The sequence below is a fragment of the Buceros rhinoceros genome, unplaced genomic scaffold (genome assembly GCF_000710305.1).
Source record: "Buceros rhinoceros silvestris isolate BGI_N320 unplaced genomic scaffold, ASM71030v1 scaffold12293, whole genome shotgun sequence".
Lineage (NCBI taxonomy): Eukaryota > Metazoa > Chordata > Aves > Bucerotiformes > Bucerotidae > Buceros > Buceros rhinoceros.
The window spans coordinates 2,898-21,591 of record NW_010401852.1 but is presented as its reverse complement, the minus strand read 5'-3'; the positions used below and the strand labels follow the sequence as shown (position 1 = coordinate 21,591).

Below are 18,694 nucleotides of genomic sequence, written 5' to 3'. Positions count from 1 at the left end.
TTTCCCTTGCTTTATTTAAGTGTCAGTAATGACATGAACTCTTATGCAAGATATAAAGAATCATCTAGACAGATTCCTTCTTCTAAATTAAGGACTGACATTTAAGTGAAGCCGAAGTATTATAGGGTCATACAGGAGCGTAAAGAAGCAAAACATACCCATTTGGAACCTGCCTATAAAGTCTCTCTGGCAAGACAAAATTTTACTGAATGTCCTTATACCAAGTGAAACAATAATCTGTGGGACCATGGTACCTGCTTCTGTTTGGCAGTGGTCAGCAATGCTGGCAAAGCATACATAGAAGGGTCTACAGCATCCCAGGAAAGCATGCTGTAAACCATGCTCCAAACTTCGCTCCCTGAAATAAAGGAGTATGCTTTACAGGGTGGCAGAATCATTTGCCAGCCCACAGACAAGGATAAAAATGAAGGAATAATTTGACACTGTGAATTTCAAATGTTTTCTTTCAAAACAAGCATGCTACTTTCCTTATTTCTAAACTGCTTCAAAAATTGATTGCTTTTGCAATTATTTTTCATTTTTCTTTAAGGGAAAGATAAGCACTCTGAAGAGGACACAAAAAAGCCTCAAGATACACAAACAATACTTAGGTTGTTCTGAGGAAATGGCTTCCACAGGATCTTGTAAAGAACTATAAGTAATGAAAACTGAAAGAGTCCCAGCCACCACGCTAATAGATCTGTGTTGAAGAGGACAGAATAACGCTGAAATCTTATCTGGCTTGGAAAACTGTGCGGACAATTCAGTTCCCATCAGAGGTGGGAGTAGAAGTGGTTTGGCTGGAGAGCTGAGTCCTGGAAGAGGCAAACTACTCCTCAGTGAGGAAACATAGGGCTATCAGACTATCCCCAGTCAGGAAAAGGTGCATTATGTAGTATGAAATCCTCCCAGAGAGCCAGACATGAGACATTTTATAGTGGAAAGCTCCAAGCGGCCTTCTGAAAAGCCTACTCCTTTCCAATGTTAATCCTTACAGTAAAACAGATCCACCTAAAATGATTTTAAAATTTGTGATTACTACATATTCATATGGGTAACAAGACTATCCAGCATTATCCTAATTAATGACAGTATTAATTCTGGCTAATTAACTCAGGCCAAATCCTTTTTGCCAGAGTCAACTATTTAAGGATCTGTTTTCTTATCCATTTTCATTTAAAAAAAAAAAAAAACATAGTATTAGTTTTAACAGCTTTGGAGACAAGGGACCTTAAGTCTCAGCTCCTACATGCAATAATGTGCCAAGTCAAGAATTTTCACACTCTCCCTTACAAATGGCTGTCACTGAAAACAGAAAAATCTTGGTCTATCTTTTCAGACTGCATTCTTTCTTTTTCTTTTGTACTGTAGGCCATGCCTTTAGGCACAGCAGAAGAATCAAAGACAATCCATCAAGACAGAAGATGGCAAGCAAGAAAACTAGCAGAAGGAATGGCAAAAATTCAAGCAGTCCTTATTTCAGGTTGTTTATAGTCACTGGATTTTTCCCTGGGGAAACCTCTCACACACAGATGTATTCAAACAACAAATTTGTTTTCAAAACAGCATCATTCCTTCAAAATTTAAACTCATCAGCTATAAGGTTCAAGACTGATTTTGATTTTTGCAGACAGTAGAGATTATTATGGTATTCAGCTACTTCATCTAAAGTATTGTATGTTAGCCTTCTTCAGGAGAATAGTACCATGCAAGATGAAGCAATGCCTTCTGTTCTGTCACTGTAAATGTGGCCTTCTCCAAGTTTTCCTCAGTTGAAGAAGAACAGCTGCCAACATGGGGCTATGTAATTTTATTCAGAATTGCACAACGCTGGCTGGAGCTGTGGCTGCTTAGAGGTAGGTGTAACTTAGATTTCTTGCAAAAGTATATTTGGTGCATTTATGAAAGTAGGCAGCCACAACCTCCTCCACCAACTTCCTCCTTCTATATGAATTCTTCATCCTCTTAAGCAGAGTTTGAAAAAGAAGTGAGCACACATTGTCACACTGTCAGCACCAAAAATATCCTAGTAAGTGGGTATTCCCCATCAAACATTTTTTATCTGCTTAGCTCAGGTGCCTTTAGACACAGAGACTATGCCTGCTTTAAAAAGTTAGCCAGATTTTCATAAAAACATTGCATTTGGATACGGAAAACATAATATTTACAAGCACCAATAGCAAACAGGAGACTGGCACAAACAAGAGATGTTCCCACCCAAATCACATAAGCAGACTGAAATACAATGAAAAATACTGTAGGTATTAAATAACATTTACTTTTTATTTTAAGAAACATGTGCCACTATACTTCGAGCTGAATCAACCATTACCTTTTTCCTCTTCTGAAAGCTCCTCTATGGGCTCCAGCATATGCACCAAGGGTGCCTGCTCTACTAATGAGGAAGAACAGGAACGCCAGACAAACAGGACAGAAGAAGGTCAAGGTCCAGAGGGGGAAAGTTAAGCCAAAAAAAAAAACAAAACACAAAAACAAAAACAAAAAATACACACACTGATGTCAACTTTCCTGATTGCTGACAACCTGCTTAATAATCACGAACCCAATGCCACATGCCTCTTCATGACAGTGGTGGTACATTTTTGCAGAGAAAATCCTAATACAATAATCACTCCAGAAGCAATTCAGTTGCCCAGCCATGGGTGTCTAGTGCCATCTCAGATATACCAGAGTTCTAAGCCATCAGCAGCACAGGGCTGGCTGATACATCACACAACTACAGAAAAACCCGTGCCCTTCCAGGATGGGACCCAGAGGCCAGGTGGGATCTACAAAGACAAGGCCACCTAGGATTAAGTATATGAATACTGTCATTAATTTCTCATAAGAAGTATTTTAATTTTAAAATGTATTTTAAAATACTGTTTATGTGCAATTTGATACTAAAAGTTTACAAAAGGCAAGTGAAATGGACAGACACAGAAATCCTCAAAAATACATGGAAAAAGTATGTTAACTCATCATTCCTGAGAATTATTAAGTACTGATTCCATATGTGCAAGCCATAGAGAAATTTTATATATATATGATAATTTCCAGAAAAAACAATTAAAAAAATCTTCAGTCACTCCAATATAGTGGGATTCAATATTATCATGTGCTTCAAAAGAAATCTTGAAGTGTCCTCTGCTGAAAACAGTTTCCTAAACACACTTCAATTATCATTCTATAGTAAGTCAGGTACAATTTGCTTTATGTAAATGAAGCCAGAGTACAATTTATTTACAATAATTTCAGATTTAAGAGATGCATGAAAATGCTTACATGTAGACTAATAAAAATTCAAGTTTTTAAAATGTTGATATTCACCTCCCAGAAATTAATTTATTTCAATGAAAACTAGCTCTTGAGCATCTTCCAGGGTTTATGATAAAAACAGATGTGCAATCTATACTGTCAACATTCAACTACTGTCAGAATAAGAGAAAACAATTTATTGGCCAATATTTGGGGCCAACATACATTTGTCCCAGCCGTCACAAGAAAGCTTTGGCACTATAAATGGTTGTTAGAATGTATGGGTAGAAGGAGAGGGAGTGATGCTGCAGTCGAGATGCCTGCTCTTCAGCACTGCTTGTACAGTTAGGTACAAACGCGGATACACTATGATGAGTAATCACGATGAAAGGAGCACTTGGAGCTAGGTCACGCTTACTGTCACACCTCCAATATTCTCCATGTGAAGGGGACTAGAGCTGGGGGTGTAAATGCTTTTGGGTATGGTAACTTCTCTCTCCATGTTTTCCGTATTTGTGGTTATATCCAGCCTCTCACCTGCTTTTCCAAGCAGGTTACTAGACTTCAGATTTCCTCCCATATAACTTGCACCAACGAAGAAGTTCTAAAAACCTGCTTCTTACACTATTACAAGATGCTAACAAGATGCAAACGTCAATATATTTTATGGAAACACTTAAAAGCAAAACTCCAAGAGACAATTAGGCTTCTGGTCTTTCAGTCTCTAAAGCTGTAAAGCTTAATAGCAGGCACTGCGTTCCTGGGCACTGCAACATGATCTCCACACTACTACTGCTCCTGGTACACAGTTGCCTTGTACCAACTAACATTCTCCAAAACAATGTTCAGGCACAGTTTGGGAGCACTCCCAAAAGCCTGCAGAGAGCTGAAGCACAGACAAAATGTCAGGGTGGGGGGGTGGGAGTGGAGATGTGGATTTAATTTAGCTGCAAGGGCATTGAGGCCTGAGCTTCTTGGCTGGACCTACTACACAGTAAGCCAGTTCCTGTGTAATTGGATTTAATCTATACTTGTTTTACCTGTACTTTACTCAACTGCAATCTGCTTAAATGAGCTGACTCATCTCTGCACAAGCCCATGTCAAGTAACTTAACGTAACAGAAAAAGCCCAGGCCCCAGAACTCAGACCCAAAAAGAGTCTAAAAGAGCATAAAAGTAGATGCTTCTCTTCCTCAGTATACTAGAAACAGAGGAAGTTAAAAATGCGTAAAAAAATAGTTGCAAAAGCAAAACCAAAATGTATTACTGTTATGTGTAATACTGTTTGTTGTTCACTGCAACACGAGATCAAATGCTAAGACACAAGGGAGTGCAACTGCTGGAAACACCAGCTTCTCCAACATAAGCAGGCCTTTTCTTTCTTTTTACTAAACACATATTCTAAGAGATATTTATGAAACATCACGCTGGAATCAAGCATAAGAAAATGTGGTTCCTTCACCACTCCTCTATTTTACAGACAGGGAGATCAGCCCGCTTAAGGATCTCTCTTCTTATGTTTACCAGAGATGTGCCACTTATAGCCACCTGATCAGACCTCTCAGCTCTTACCTTAGTGCACATCTTTGAAAACAGCAACATCTAAATATTACCAATTACTTATTTTTAGAAATCGTTTAAGTTTGACTTGAAGCTAATTTCAAATCTAAAACAATGTTAATGATGCAGCGTGAAATCCTAACTACTCTGAATTACTGTAACCTGCTCTAGTTTATCTCACCTTTTTGCCCAAAGTCTCGCCAAGCTACAACCCAGTGTTAGCCTTAAACAAGTAATCACTACAGCTTCTGACTTTAGTGGAGCCAGTTAATTTGGCTGTAGTCATTACATACCCTTTTAATTTATACTCAAATTTCACATCCGGAATGCTACCAGACTGTCTGAGATACCCATAATTTTGACTGTCATCTTTGAATCAACACACTTGGTATACTTCTCCTAACTAATCAACGGGAAACCATACACTGCACATAAGCAGCATAAATATTAATTTTAAAGCAATATTCTTAAATATATGATAAATTTTTGGCACTTACCTCAGGACTCTAAGTTAGGAGCCTAGTCATCTCAGACTCCTTTACAGTCAACGAAGAGACAGAGGCAACTTCAAAGAGCAATTCAGATCTTAGTTCAGCTGAACCAAACTCTGAAGGTGCCCCTTTTTTCTATTAATTATCTAAGATGACTGCTTTGTCTGTATTTTCCTTAGATGCTTCAGCTATGTCTGTAATGATAGCCGGACCTTAGTCCACACTATGTTTGAAGACTGTGACATAGGTTTTAATGGACAATCTAAATAATATCTTTGCTTTTTAACCACTGTCTTCAATTCTACCAAATATTATTGGTCTTGCAAAGATTAAATATTTAACAAGTATCAACATTACAAGAGTAATACAGGAGCCAAAGTTTGATTATAAAATAATTAATCTGTTGCCTTTTCATAAGAATGAAGTAATCTTTGAAAATAAGTTGTATCTGCACAAAACCCTACAGAAATGGACAGAAGAACAGTCAGTCAGGGTGGCATTCAGGTGGCACACTATCAGCTCTCAGAAGAAATCAGGAACGTTAACACAAAAGCACCAAAATACCACAGTTATTCCACTACTTTACACCTAAAGTAATACCTCATTTTTAACTTGGGTATGTTTTCATAAGACAGATTTAAGATGTGCAGAATGAATATTAAGATGTAAAAGCTTCCAAGCAACTTTGAAACGTGTACTTAAGTTCACTTTAGAGAGCTTTTTCCAGAATTATTTTTTTCTTTCAAACATGAAATGAAAAAACAGGAAGATATTTCAAATGCAGGCAACTGTTTTGTAGGAAAACTACAGCTCTTGTGACTTCAGAGGTGCCCTGTGATAAATAAATTTGTATACAGAAGTTACCAGCAAGAGCTTTTATTTTCGTAATGGCACAGGATGCAGTCATGATTTCTTAATTCAGTATGTATGTCAGTCCCTTAAGAAGCTCCGAAAATTTTAGGACACTATAACTTCTGCTAACCTTATTTCCAGAAATTAGATAGGGTAAGTTTAAAAAAAATCCAGAAGGGAAGAAAGGGGACAGACAGAGAGACCTGCAGAGATAAATAAAATAATCATCAGCAAAGGAATCTGAAGGAAACACCTTCTTTGAGGTTTCGTAATAAACTGACAGTGAATCTTTTGTATATCAATAGCAGGAACAGCCTTTTCTATCCCAAGAAGTTTCAAAAGATGTCACAAACTTCGTATTTGGAGCAGCAAGTAAACAGGAAAGATCTGAAAGAGCTGATTTAAATTGTCAGAGTAAAGAAAATTCTAGTGTTCACAGAACCGTTTTCCTCCTCAGAACAAATGAAAGCAAATGCACTAAAAAAGCAATGCTTGACAAGCTTGGTGTGTAAGCCCTTAGCAGCAATATTCTTCATAAAACTTGTTTCTTAAATTCAGGGCCATGTGCTAGCTACGTGCAAGCTACGTGCTGTGAGATCCCTCAGCCAGAACAAGCAACACTGTGTTGGTGCAAAGAAACTGGTTTGAATGAAAAAGAACTAGATTATTTAAAATACTGTTACTAATAATCTATATTTAATGTATTATTACTTTTTTCCACACAACATTTTGCCTGTATAGTTTCACTTTAAAAGCTTCAAGTAATGAACCACTAACCTTATTAGGTTAGAAAGAAATCTTTGTATTATTCAAATAACGTTACCGTATAATAAAAATCTATTTTCCTTTATTTAATAATAGTTACTGTCACCATAAATATTTTGAAATCAACACTTTATATTCATCAGTTTTTCATTCCTCATGAACTTATCAAAAGCTTCTGTTGTATTCTGGCCCTTCTCCCCACACACCTTTTCAGAACTTTTTGCATCTGTTGAAAAATGTTGTACATTTTTCTTAGACAAATTCCATTTTGTCTCCCTTTGACAGGTTTTAAAACCAAGAGAAATATTAATTAAAAACTATTATTGAACTGTAATTCAATAATTCAAATTAATAAATTATTTTAAAACATTTTACTTGCTCAAAGTTCATTTTTCATTATTTTCATTTTAAGTAGAAGTAATTAATTGATTGCAGACTATTGGTATAGTAAAAATACTCTCCATTACTTTGCATACTGAGAAAAAAAACAAGAAAACTATTTTCACAAAGTACAAAACAATGTAAACAGAGGTTCATTCCTTCAGCCCACTTCTAAAAAATATCACAATGCCACTAGTTAAAATAACTAAGTAATGATCTATATGTAACTACAGGTATACCCTGGAAGAACTATCTAGACAGGACAACTGGCTATTTTGGTTATATCTTCTGTAGTTTTCCTCCTTGCCATTTGAAGTCACATGAAAAATATAGTATTTCAAGACTTATAAATGAACTTCTTCACATATTTCCCTATATAAATTCCAGTACATGCATATACCTATCCAGTATATGCATTTACTAGATAAGCATATTTCCCTCAGTTAGAGTCATTTACCTTAAAGTGCTTCAATACTACACACTTGCTAGGAAATATTCTCAAATTATTTTCTTTTGGTTTTAATTTATTCTTTTCAATGGGCAATCTTTACAATTACTTGATAGGAATTCTCAATGATGACATACAGCAAAGCAGTTCAAATTACGTTCTTCCAATATAACTACTCTTACAGCTGTGATTTGACAAGCAACACACTGAGAAGACAGATTGTTAGACTTGAAAGTACTGGATCGGGACCTATCAAAAAAACTTACCATGAGTCACTGGTAGACTTGGTTTAGATTCTTCAAGATGCTTTACAGTAGTGTTCACTAAAACAGCATAAAAGTAAAAAATAACATAAATGTATTATAGTAAACAATAACAGACATATACTGTTACTGTTAAACGTAGCAGTATTTAATTTTATTTCTAAATTAGGTAATTCTTGGCTTTAATGGGGAAAAACTTGAACAAATAATTTACAAAGTAAAAACTGGTCTTTCACAACATAAAAGTACATGTCTGTATGTGCTTAATGTTTTTAACACTTCTAGAATCAGGAAAAGAAACTAGTAACTAAATGATCACTGAACTGGAACGGGATCATCTCTTTGGTCATGTCTGTCTGCTGTCTTGGTTTCCCAGGGAAGAACCCAAAGCTACTTAAGTCTTGCCTGATCAAGGCTTGTATTCCCCAGAGAGGAATTGCTGCAGCCACACTTCATACCAGTTAGCACAATCCCTATCTATATCATGTATCAAGTGTAGTCCTGGAGTGAATTAACACTTTGGCTCTACATTTCTCAGACCAGCGTGGGGCCTAGGAGCAAATTCACCTGTGTGCCATGGTCTTACACTTGTCTGAGCTGCAGTGTGGCTGAGTATGACCAGCTCCAGTTGGAAAGCCATACAGCCATACCGCTACTACACTTGTCTCAAAGCTACTCAGATTCCCGTCAAACCAATGTCTTCTTAATAGAACAAGATGTTTTCCAGACTGGGATTAGAATGCATTCAGCTGTAATAATCTGTTGCAATAAACTTATTTCAAGTCACTGCAACTGCAGCATCAACTATATTGGTGTTTGTGATGCAGGACTGCATCCTAGAACACTACTATCAGGTTTAGCCAATTGTTATGGACTTCACATGTTAAAGCACTGCACAGGCTAAAATATCAGAGTTCTTAAAATTCTTTGAACATCTGTATCTTAACTGACACATTAATCAATTTTGTCTACTCTTCCAGTATTTTCCCTTTTGTGAGTTCTGCAGCCTGAGGACAGTCAAGCATGAAAAACCAACTAAAATTACCCTTCATAAAGCAAAGCCAAAAGCTGTGTACATAACACAAAATAAAGTTGCTATATTTCACATCTCTTCACTACTCAAGTGATCAACTTTGTACGTTAGAAGTCCTTACAGCTGCAAAACATGAACTTTGCAAATCAGGGCATGGAAACAGGTAGGTACCCCGTGAAACACAAATAAATTGCCAGTACTGATTTGATTTCCATATTCAGTTAGTCAAGTTGATGCCTATATTTTTAATGAACGGTAACATTTGGTTCAGCCAAGCTGCTGATAACAGAAATGAAATCTGTTTTTTCTTACAGAGTGTACTGACCATCATATGGTTTAATGCTTGCAACTGATCTTGTGGACAATTCTTTTATCTAAAAGAGAAAAGGCAGATATGTGAATAGTTAGCAAATGTAAATTATCAATATCTAGAAAAGAGCATTTAATACAAACTACCTGGTTTCAGTACTATTCCATAACATAAATTATTGTTTATGATCTGGGGAGAAAAATACTGCTTTTGTAGAACTCAATTCTACTGCCTAACATATATTTCATTCATGCTTAGTGAATGCTGAAGACTTATTTCTGTTTGTTGTGTTATGTGAACTCATGCTTTGTACACCCTCTTATACAAGCTATGAAGTGAAATCAGACTTGTCTTACGAGTCACTTCAGCACCAAACAGTTTCAATATTTTCTGCTTCAGAAACTCACGATCAGTTCTGCCAACCTAGCTCCATTCCAGAGAAACATTTAATTACAAACTGATTTTATATGTGTAAACAGTTCTCCTTTCTACTCTAGTTTTGTCTGACAGTCAAGACATGCACTGAAGAAAACTGAGAGTGTAAAGGAAACAAGCTGGTTGTAATTTCACCTAAAGAAAACAGGTAACCTGTGAATCTGCTATCATTAAAACTATGTTCTGCACTCCAGTTCCCAAAACAGAAGCTAAACCCAAACCACACAGACACATAGCAATGTCATCTGGTACTGGCACAAGATATCGGACCGTGGTCCACTTATCAGGGTTTTTACAGCCAGTAGTTCCTCAATTAATTGTCCATTCAGCTTGGATTCTGCAAATGAGTTAGCTATTTCTCAAGCCCTTCCAGTTTCCAGGTGTTGAGAATGTAGACCTTCACAAGTGTATTTCACAAAAACAAACTCTTATCCCTCTGAACCTAGTTTACATTTGTGGTCATACTGTTTTGTTTTAAAAGATCCCTTTACTGCAAGTAATTTGTCTAGGATTATTGTTCCTAGCTATCAAATTTGACAAGGTGGAGATGTAAAAGCTATTATTTGTCTCTCCAATTCTTTAAGCACTTAAGTATAAGTTTAATATTAATCTCAAGAAAAAAGGTGTAAAATTGGATGATAATTTGTAAAGAACACACAATCTAATAGAGGAATAGGTTGCGAGGACCAGATAGTCCTGCCATAGTCTAAACTCTAGGCCATCCAGATCTGCACCCACCAATCACCTCAAAAAATCTATAGTAACGTTTCAACAAAAGTGGGTTTTTTTAAAAAAAAAAAAACCAATCAATTTCCAAACAAATTATTTCATAGAGTCATAGACTGTCTCAAGTTGGAAGGGACCCTTAAGGATCAAGTCCAACTCCCTGCTCCTCACAGGACTACCTAAAAATAAATTGTATGACTAAGAGCATTGTCCAGAGTTCCTTGAACTGACAGGATTGGTAGTGACCACCCCCTGTGACCACTGACTGACTACCCTCTCCATGAAGAACCTTTTTCTAATGTCCAAACTGAACTCCCTCTGACATGGCTTCATTCCACTTCCTCGAGTCCTATTGCTGGTCACTAAAGAGAGGAGATCAGCATCTCCCCCTCCACTGCCCACCTTGAGGAAGCTATAACCTGCAATGAGGTCACCCCTCAGCCTTCTCTTCTCCAAAGTGAACAAGCCAAGTGACCTCAGCCGCTCCTTGCTTCTCACAAGTCTTGCCCTTGAGGCCCTTCAACATCTTGGTCATCCTGCTCTAGACACACTCTAATAGTTTGATGTCCTTCTTGAACTGAGGTGCCCAAACTGCACAAAGTACTTGAGGTGGGTCTGCAGCAGTGCAGTGAAGAGTGGGACAATCACCTCCCTCAACCGGCCAGCTATGCTGTGCTTGATGCACCCTTGGACACAGTTGGCCCTTTTGGCTGACAGGGCACACTGTTGACTCATATTCAACTTGCCATCAACCCAAACCCACAGATCTCTTTCCACAGGGCTGCTCTCCAGTCTCTCGTCCCCCAATTTGTACGTATAAGCAGGATTACCCCATCCCAGGGGGAGAATCTGGCACTTGCTCTTGTTAAATTTCATATGGTAATAATTTAATAAATTCTTCTCACAGTGATAAATATGATACTTCATTTTCAGTGTGAGAAGTCACATATTTTCAGATTTTAAACAGTAGATCTCACTATGATTACTTTGTGGCAGATTAAATCCTGTTCACTATGAGAAATTTTTAATCTGTAGAGGTCTTTGGTGACTGCAATGTAATAATCTCTCAACTTGGTGTTGACCTTATTAAAAACATTTGGTGTATTAAGCCTTTCCTTCTAAGTTGTGTTTTAACTCCTGGTTTACATTTCTGTATCTCTTTTCCAGAACTATTCTTATTTATCAACACAATTCCCAAAGTGTAACCAAAATACTAAACCAACACATGCAACCAGAGACATATCAAAGACCAAATGCTCGTAAAATGCTCCTCTGTGTCCTACGGTCTCTGAAACACAGAGTCCTTCACAAAACAGACCTGCTTCTTCAGAGTAATGATCAGATCGTTCTGCTCCTGAAGCTTCTGCCCCAATTCTTCTATCCTCCTCTTGTAAAAGGTGTTGTTTTTATTCTGGTCATTGCTCACTGATTTAAACTTCTCAATCTGTGACAGTAGCTAGAAAGCAATTGAAAGAAAAGTAACTTCATATTAATATTATTAAAAATATTTCAATGCTACAGAGTTTAAACCATCAAATGTCATGTGTAAGTATTTTTAACTTTTTTGAGCAAAAACTTGTTGTTTTCTGTGATTTCATTAGGACTTGCATATATTACAAAACGGTTGTCTGGATCACTTTTTATTTACACAAGGAAGGCTACCTAATATCTCAATACAAAGAAAGGGACATACAAACACATTGCTGAGATTGCCTAAAAATATGATTGTAGGAAAAAGCATACGACTCTGTAAAAATGCTTTGGTTATAAACAGTGTCAAATAATGGTATTTCAAGGAGATGAGATGTGAATTTGCATGACAAACCTAACATATTAGCTCTGAATATAGAAGACAGGGAACAACATCTTAGGTGCATCATCCCAAAAGTAATACTTACATTACTCCTCCCTTATTCTATTCTTGCATTGTATGTGGGTGTATCATTAACTACATCCTTTTTGGGGAATGTTCCATGGTTCCTCCCCACTGCTTTCTTGCCAGAGGAGGAGAATCATTGGCCAGACCACTATGATCTGCTCAGTTCTTACATGGTCACGCAGATGAAAGGAAAATGAAAGGAAAAGAAGCAGAGAAACAAAGCAGGAAAGAGATTAAAAAGAAATGCAGACATAAAAAAAAAAATCTGAGGAATAAAGCTTTGTATAGTAAAATATATAGACTGATGCAAAATAAAATGCCATGGTGGTTTTTTTCCTGGAAAAGCTGAACAGATTCTGTGTTAGAAAGCTACAACAGAAAAAGAGGCAGAGAAGTGATAGAAAAGAGAAAAAAAGATTTGAGAGTATGCCATAGGTAGCATGGTAGCAGAAGGTACAGGGTAGACAAAAGCTGTATGTTGGCAAGTTATATCTCAGCTATCCAGCACATCCATATAAAACTGAAAACACTGCAAAATAAAGTGCTCACAGAATTAGTTGTAAGCTCTTCAAAAGACATAGTTTCAGATGTCTGTCAGATTCTTAAATGATTAATTCCTTTTCAACTCTGGCCTTAACTGAAACATCAAGATCCTAGAATAGCAGAAATACAGAGACAATAAATGTATCTAAGAGGACCAGTCTTACAAACTCTTGATATCTAGGCTTTCTAATCCAACAGATGTATTATAGCATATCAAGAACTACTGGAAGGGTAAAAAATAAGAAAAAAGTCTCCTTTTAGTTTAAGTGGTTTGCTGTGCCACTTACCTGGAACTTTTGTGTCTCATGGTCACGATGAAGGGCTTGTATTGTAGACATCCACTTACTTTCCTGCATAGAGCAAATCAATATTAATTCCTGTTAAAAACACATTACCATTTAGTTTGATATATGCAGCTTTGTTTTTCTAAATAAATCATGAACACTGTAAAAATTATTGATGATATGAAACTTAAGTAAATTCATTATTTACGACCTAGAACAGTCATCAGCATGTTCTATACAACCTGAGTGTGGTTTGTCTAGCAATCTAGAAACTCCGTATCTGCTCCTTAATTTGTGAGTGAAAAATACACAAGTATTTTGATACATCTCTGAGTATTAATAGTAAGAATAGTAAAAGTAGGGGTTTTTTCTCCACAAATAACTCCTCGATTTCCATTATAGAGATTGCATTAAATAGCAGTAGATCTTTAAAAACAGCTATTTTAGGCATTGAGAGGGATAAGAATTTTACCTATGGATTTCAAATCCTCTCAGGGATGTACAAAAATAAAAAGAACACGAGTAGTCTGTCAAAAACAATACTTTAAGTTACAATGTTACCTGTTTTTCAAGAAGTTTAACCACTTTGTGATAATCCTGAGGACTCGGAGGTTTTTCTTCTGTAAATTCTTGGCTGTCTTTCAGTGTCCCTAAATTTGATTTTTGTTGCATATTGGACTTCCGTAATTCTAACAGTTGCTAAAGGGAAAAATCAAGACCTGAATATGTATACAGATTTTGTCATTATAATACAGAATTTACTTTAAACATAACTACACAGAGATTGCATCAGACCACTTCTCATGAGTTCAGCATTTATCAAATTTCATGTAACAATACATACATCTAACATAAATATACCTTGCAAATATACACAGAAACTAGCAGCTACAAAATATAAGCTGCTCTAGTAATGTTGTACGTGTTTGTTTTCTGACCCACCTAAACTTTCACAATTCTCTTTCTAATCAAAACTCTGGAAGGCGTTTCCAGATCGTATGTGGAAAATATACGCAGTTCTACTGTCCGGCCTGTAATGCAGAGGTTAGCACCCTTCGTGCCAGTTATGAGAATAGTATAATGGATGTCCAACAGACAGCAATAACAATAGGCACTAATCTATCAACAGGCACTCAGAGATCGAGGAGTAAGAAAAAAACGACTTAGTTGCTGAAGGTATAATTAATTCCTCCAAAACAATGCTATTAAAAATAAGAACTAAAATTATGTTAATAAAGTACCAGTATACAAACATAAAATTACAGCTATCATTCAACCCTACTTTTTAAAGTTTTGTAAGAAGACCTCTAGGATGACTATATCACATTTCAAATATGCGAAGTTCACTACCATCAACAGTAAGGAATTTGTGCCTTAAAATGTTGAAAAATTTAAATCACTTACATTTTCTAATGTTACATTTCTTGAAGATAACTCCTTAAGCTCTTTCATAAACATATCTTTAACTTTTTCTATTTCGTCAGCCAGTTTTTCTTTTTCCTCCTCCTTCCACTTATGAAATGATTGTAGAATTTCTTCTTCTTTGGATTTTTGCTGCTCACATTCCTGAAATTATTTTAAAAACATCGTTTGATATTTTTTGCCACGTGCAGTACTAATTCAAACATCCAAACTATGTGTAGGAAGCAATCACTTTCATTGGGCAACACTGTGACATCAAAACATATGAAAAAACAAGAGTTTCTGAAGAATTCTGGGGTAGCAAACCATGCATTTTGCTAGCAAAACAAGTACACTTAAAGAAGTTTTGGTTGTTATTAATTTTCCGTTGAATAACACATGAGTGACCTTACTTGGTCACACCAGACATTCACGTAGTTCAGCACCCTGTTCCTCAAGAGAGGCCATAAGCATTTGGTGGGAAAGGATAAAAGTGGGCAAGCAAACATGCACGTTCTCCTTAATAGTCTCCAAGCTGCCAACTGTTCTCAGCTCAGAGGATTTCTTCAGCTTGATACAGTTTCATAAACTTAGTAAGCTTTGACACTTCTTTAATACTTCTCATACACTTTTTAGCAGTCCTCATGGGCGGCTGGGGCAGCTTTTAGTAACTACAATATCTTCCGTCAATGAGCTCCACCAGGCAACTGCAACTTGCATGAAGAGACAAGTGCTTTTTTTTTTTGTTTCAGACTGGTTTCTGCTAGGTTTGATTGATGGATGCTAGGTCCTGAACTCGAAAGGTCAATATCTATATAAAGGTCAATATCTATATAAAGGTCAATATCTATATAAAGGTCAATATCTATATCTATTCACTCTATGTAACTTATGACTTCACAGAGAATCACAGAATCATTTTGGTTGGAAGAGACCTTTAAGATCAAGCACAACCATTCACCCAGCACCGTCCCTAAACCACATCTGTGGTCCCTAAGTACCACATCTACAGATCTTTTAAATACTTCTAGGGATGAGGACTCCATCACTTCCCTGGGCAGATTGTTCCAGTGCTTCACAAACCTTTTGGTGAAGAAATTTTTCCTAATATCCAGCCTGAATCTCCCCTGGCACAACTTAAAGTCATTCCCACTTCTCCTATGCCTTGTTGCTTGGGAAAAGAGACCAACACCCACCATGCTACAACCTCCTTTCTGATAGTTCTAGAGAGTGATGATGTCACCCCGAGCCTCCTTTTCTCCAGACTAAACAACCCCAGTTCCCTCAGCCACTCCTCACAGAACTTATGCTCTAGAACCTTCACCAGCTTTGTTGCCTTTCTCTGGATATGCTCCAGCACCTCAATGTCCCTCTTGGAGTGAGGGGTCCAAAATTGGACACAGTATTCAAGGTGTGGCCTCACCAGTGCTGAGTAGAGGGAGACAATCACTCCCCTCCTCCTGCTGGCCACACTATTTCTGAGACAAGCCAGGATGCCACTGGCCTTCTTGGCCACCTGGGCACACTGCTGGCTCCTATTCAGCCGATGTCGACCAACATCTGCAGGTCCCTTTCTGCTGGGTAGACATGAGCATCCCAGCCTTCATCTTCACCAAGCTGACACTTCATTTTCAGACTGACAGCTCCTAACATGTTCAGTCATTCTAAATACAGACTGATCATTCCTGCAGCCCATCTCCATGATGTTTATAATTCTATCATATCCTTTTTGAGATGAATGAACTAGACCTACACATAGTATTTAGGCTGTGGCTTCCATAGTGATTTTTCTCAGAACAATTTGTAATATTTTCTTTGCTGACTGTCACTGACCACTGGGCTGACATTTCTCTCAAAGTATGTATCACAGCCTTAAGAACTTGCCCTTCAGTAGTAACACTTAACTCAGAACCCCTCATTTTGTAGATGAATTTAGAGCTATTTTTCCCCATACACATTTACCCCTTTCTATCTCTAAAATTACTTTTTTCCATTAGCATTCCATTACGTAGTCACTCATTTTTGCATTGTCCTCAACTTGATCAAAGTCCTGCATTTCACTGTTCAGAATATACACACTTCTTATGCAACCCCTACAACTTTTCATCACAGCATCCACTCTGAATTTGTTCTCTAACTACAACAAGCAGTCATTGTACACTTATGAAGAACAGGATATTCTGTATCCTTTCTCGTCAAAGGAGTAGAAGGGAACAAGAATTGGAAGTATGACCGTTTTTATCCAAATTCCCTCCAGTAGTGGTTCTCCTAAAAAAACCACAGAGCCAAGATCTCCTGCTGTTTCAATCAAAAGACAACAACATAATGATACCTGAATTGACAGCAGGTGTCAGTCAGGGCAGACAAACTACAACCAGTCACCTTCACATTTCTATCCTCCTTGACATACCAGAAAAACGCAGAAGCTTTGAAAGCTTCTTGTGTAATGCTGCAGGCTGCAGCTTCACAACACTTCAGGCAGTCCCCTTGTGTAGTTAGGATTCTCAGCTAAGACAAGTGACTTCAAAATAGGCCCCTAAGCCACCAAAAAATCTACACTGCACTGTTAGGAATACTCTCAAGTTCCATCCCATAAGAAAAACAATGCTTCATGGGCAGGAGAAACATCTTATAGATGTACCTCTCAAAACTGAGGTACAGAATGAATGAGTAGAATACCTAGCAGATGTCCACAAAGGGCCAAGGCTCATTATTCTGACCCTGCTTGCACTCCTGGGTTGAAACTCTACCCATGCTCTTCATTTGGTTATTCAGTTACTTTTGAAAATGGGAAAAACCCAGGAAGCTGACTGGTCCCAGGAGAAGGGTAACAGGAGGAATGAAGAAAGGAGAGTCTGAAGCTTTCCTCTGAAAACATGGAAAAAAATAACTAATGACAGTGATGTTTTGTTGATTCCCTTTAAATTAAAAATGTAGTGTTTCTTTCTAAACTTAATGGTTGGTTCTATGGTTGAAGGTCCTCAAATGCCACTAAGAAGTTCTGAATATTGAGTGATATATTAAAACAAGGTCCTTACAGGTTACATTAACAGACACAAACCTCTGCTCTTGAATGTGATATAGGGCAAACTGCAATACCAAGATAAACATCTAAATGAATCATTAGAAGTATCTTGGCTCTTATGCAAAAGGGAGATATATTCTAATGCCCAACCACCACTGCTGCCAGGCAGACAAGCTGTGCATATGTTTTTGTTCCGTTCCAATTACAAAATGAGTGAACTCAGTTCAAAGCGCTAATTCTTTCGAGAGGTTCATGTTATTTAGTACATATTACCTTAGAAAACCTGATCATATTAGCCTGTTGTTCAGCCTCTAACTGGGATTTGGTGAGCTGCAACCGCTCCTTCAGTTCATCAATCTCATCCTGCAATTTGTCTGTCTTTGCTTTCCTCTTCTGTTCTGTTTGAAAGAAACACAGATTTTTAAAACTGTTTGCTGTAATTTCTGGAAATTTTATACTGCAAATGTGTTTCTATAGCATTTCAACAACATCTTTATGAAGGGTGACTCTCATAGATCATTTCCCCTCCTACTACCATGATTCTCCAAAGACACTTTTAAATATTTATGTTCTCTGAACTGCTAATACTGCCCTCAAAGACTGAAAAATACTGATATTACATGTGAAATAATTTATGAAATATTTACTTGAAAAAATATTATATAATTTCAAAGGAATCTAAGCATCACAGGCTCAAAAAAGGAGGTATGAAGGACGAAGTGAACCTCAATTATTCAATTGTTAGGTTTAATTCATTCTAAATAACTTCTGTGAGGAGTCCGCTTGGCATATAACCCATTATTTATATGAAATGTGTCAAGAGAGAATGTCACTACAAAAAAGCATGTTAAATATGCAAAAATTACAACAATCTTTAATCTTGAAATATTTTATCAATTTAGCAAGGATTTACTAGCCCATCACTGGGAATCCAAGCACAATGCAGGATATTATTTCAGAAGTATGTGTGAGGGAGTATTTCCCTCACACAACCTCTTCAGACTAATTCTTTATATGATAATCAGTTCAACTGGTTCAGC

At 37.1% G+C, this 18,694-nt stretch overlaps 1 protein-coding gene across 1 annotated transcript in view; it reads right to left on the bottom strand.

The window, feature by feature from the left end:
- Positions 1-18,694, bottom strand: part of DZIP1 (DAZ interacting zinc finger protein 1) — a gene marked incomplete at its 5' end in the record, with an annotated part of 27,322 nt that overhangs the window by 7,574 nt on the left and 1,054 nt on the right. Inside the window, 7 exons of the mRNA XM_010132417.1 lie at positions 8,022-8,078; positions 9,377-9,425; positions 11,841-11,978; positions 13,232-13,294; positions 13,790-13,927; positions 14,633-14,794; positions 17,928-18,052. Coding sequence (XP_010130719.1) covers positions 8,022-8,078; positions 9,377-9,425; positions 11,841-11,978; positions 13,232-13,294; positions 13,790-13,927; positions 14,633-14,794; positions 17,928-18,052 — 732 coding nt within the window. The remainder of the gene's footprint in view (positions 1-8,021; positions 8,079-9,376; positions 9,426-11,840; positions 11,979-13,231; positions 13,295-13,789; positions 13,928-14,632; positions 14,795-17,927; positions 18,053-18,694) is intronic.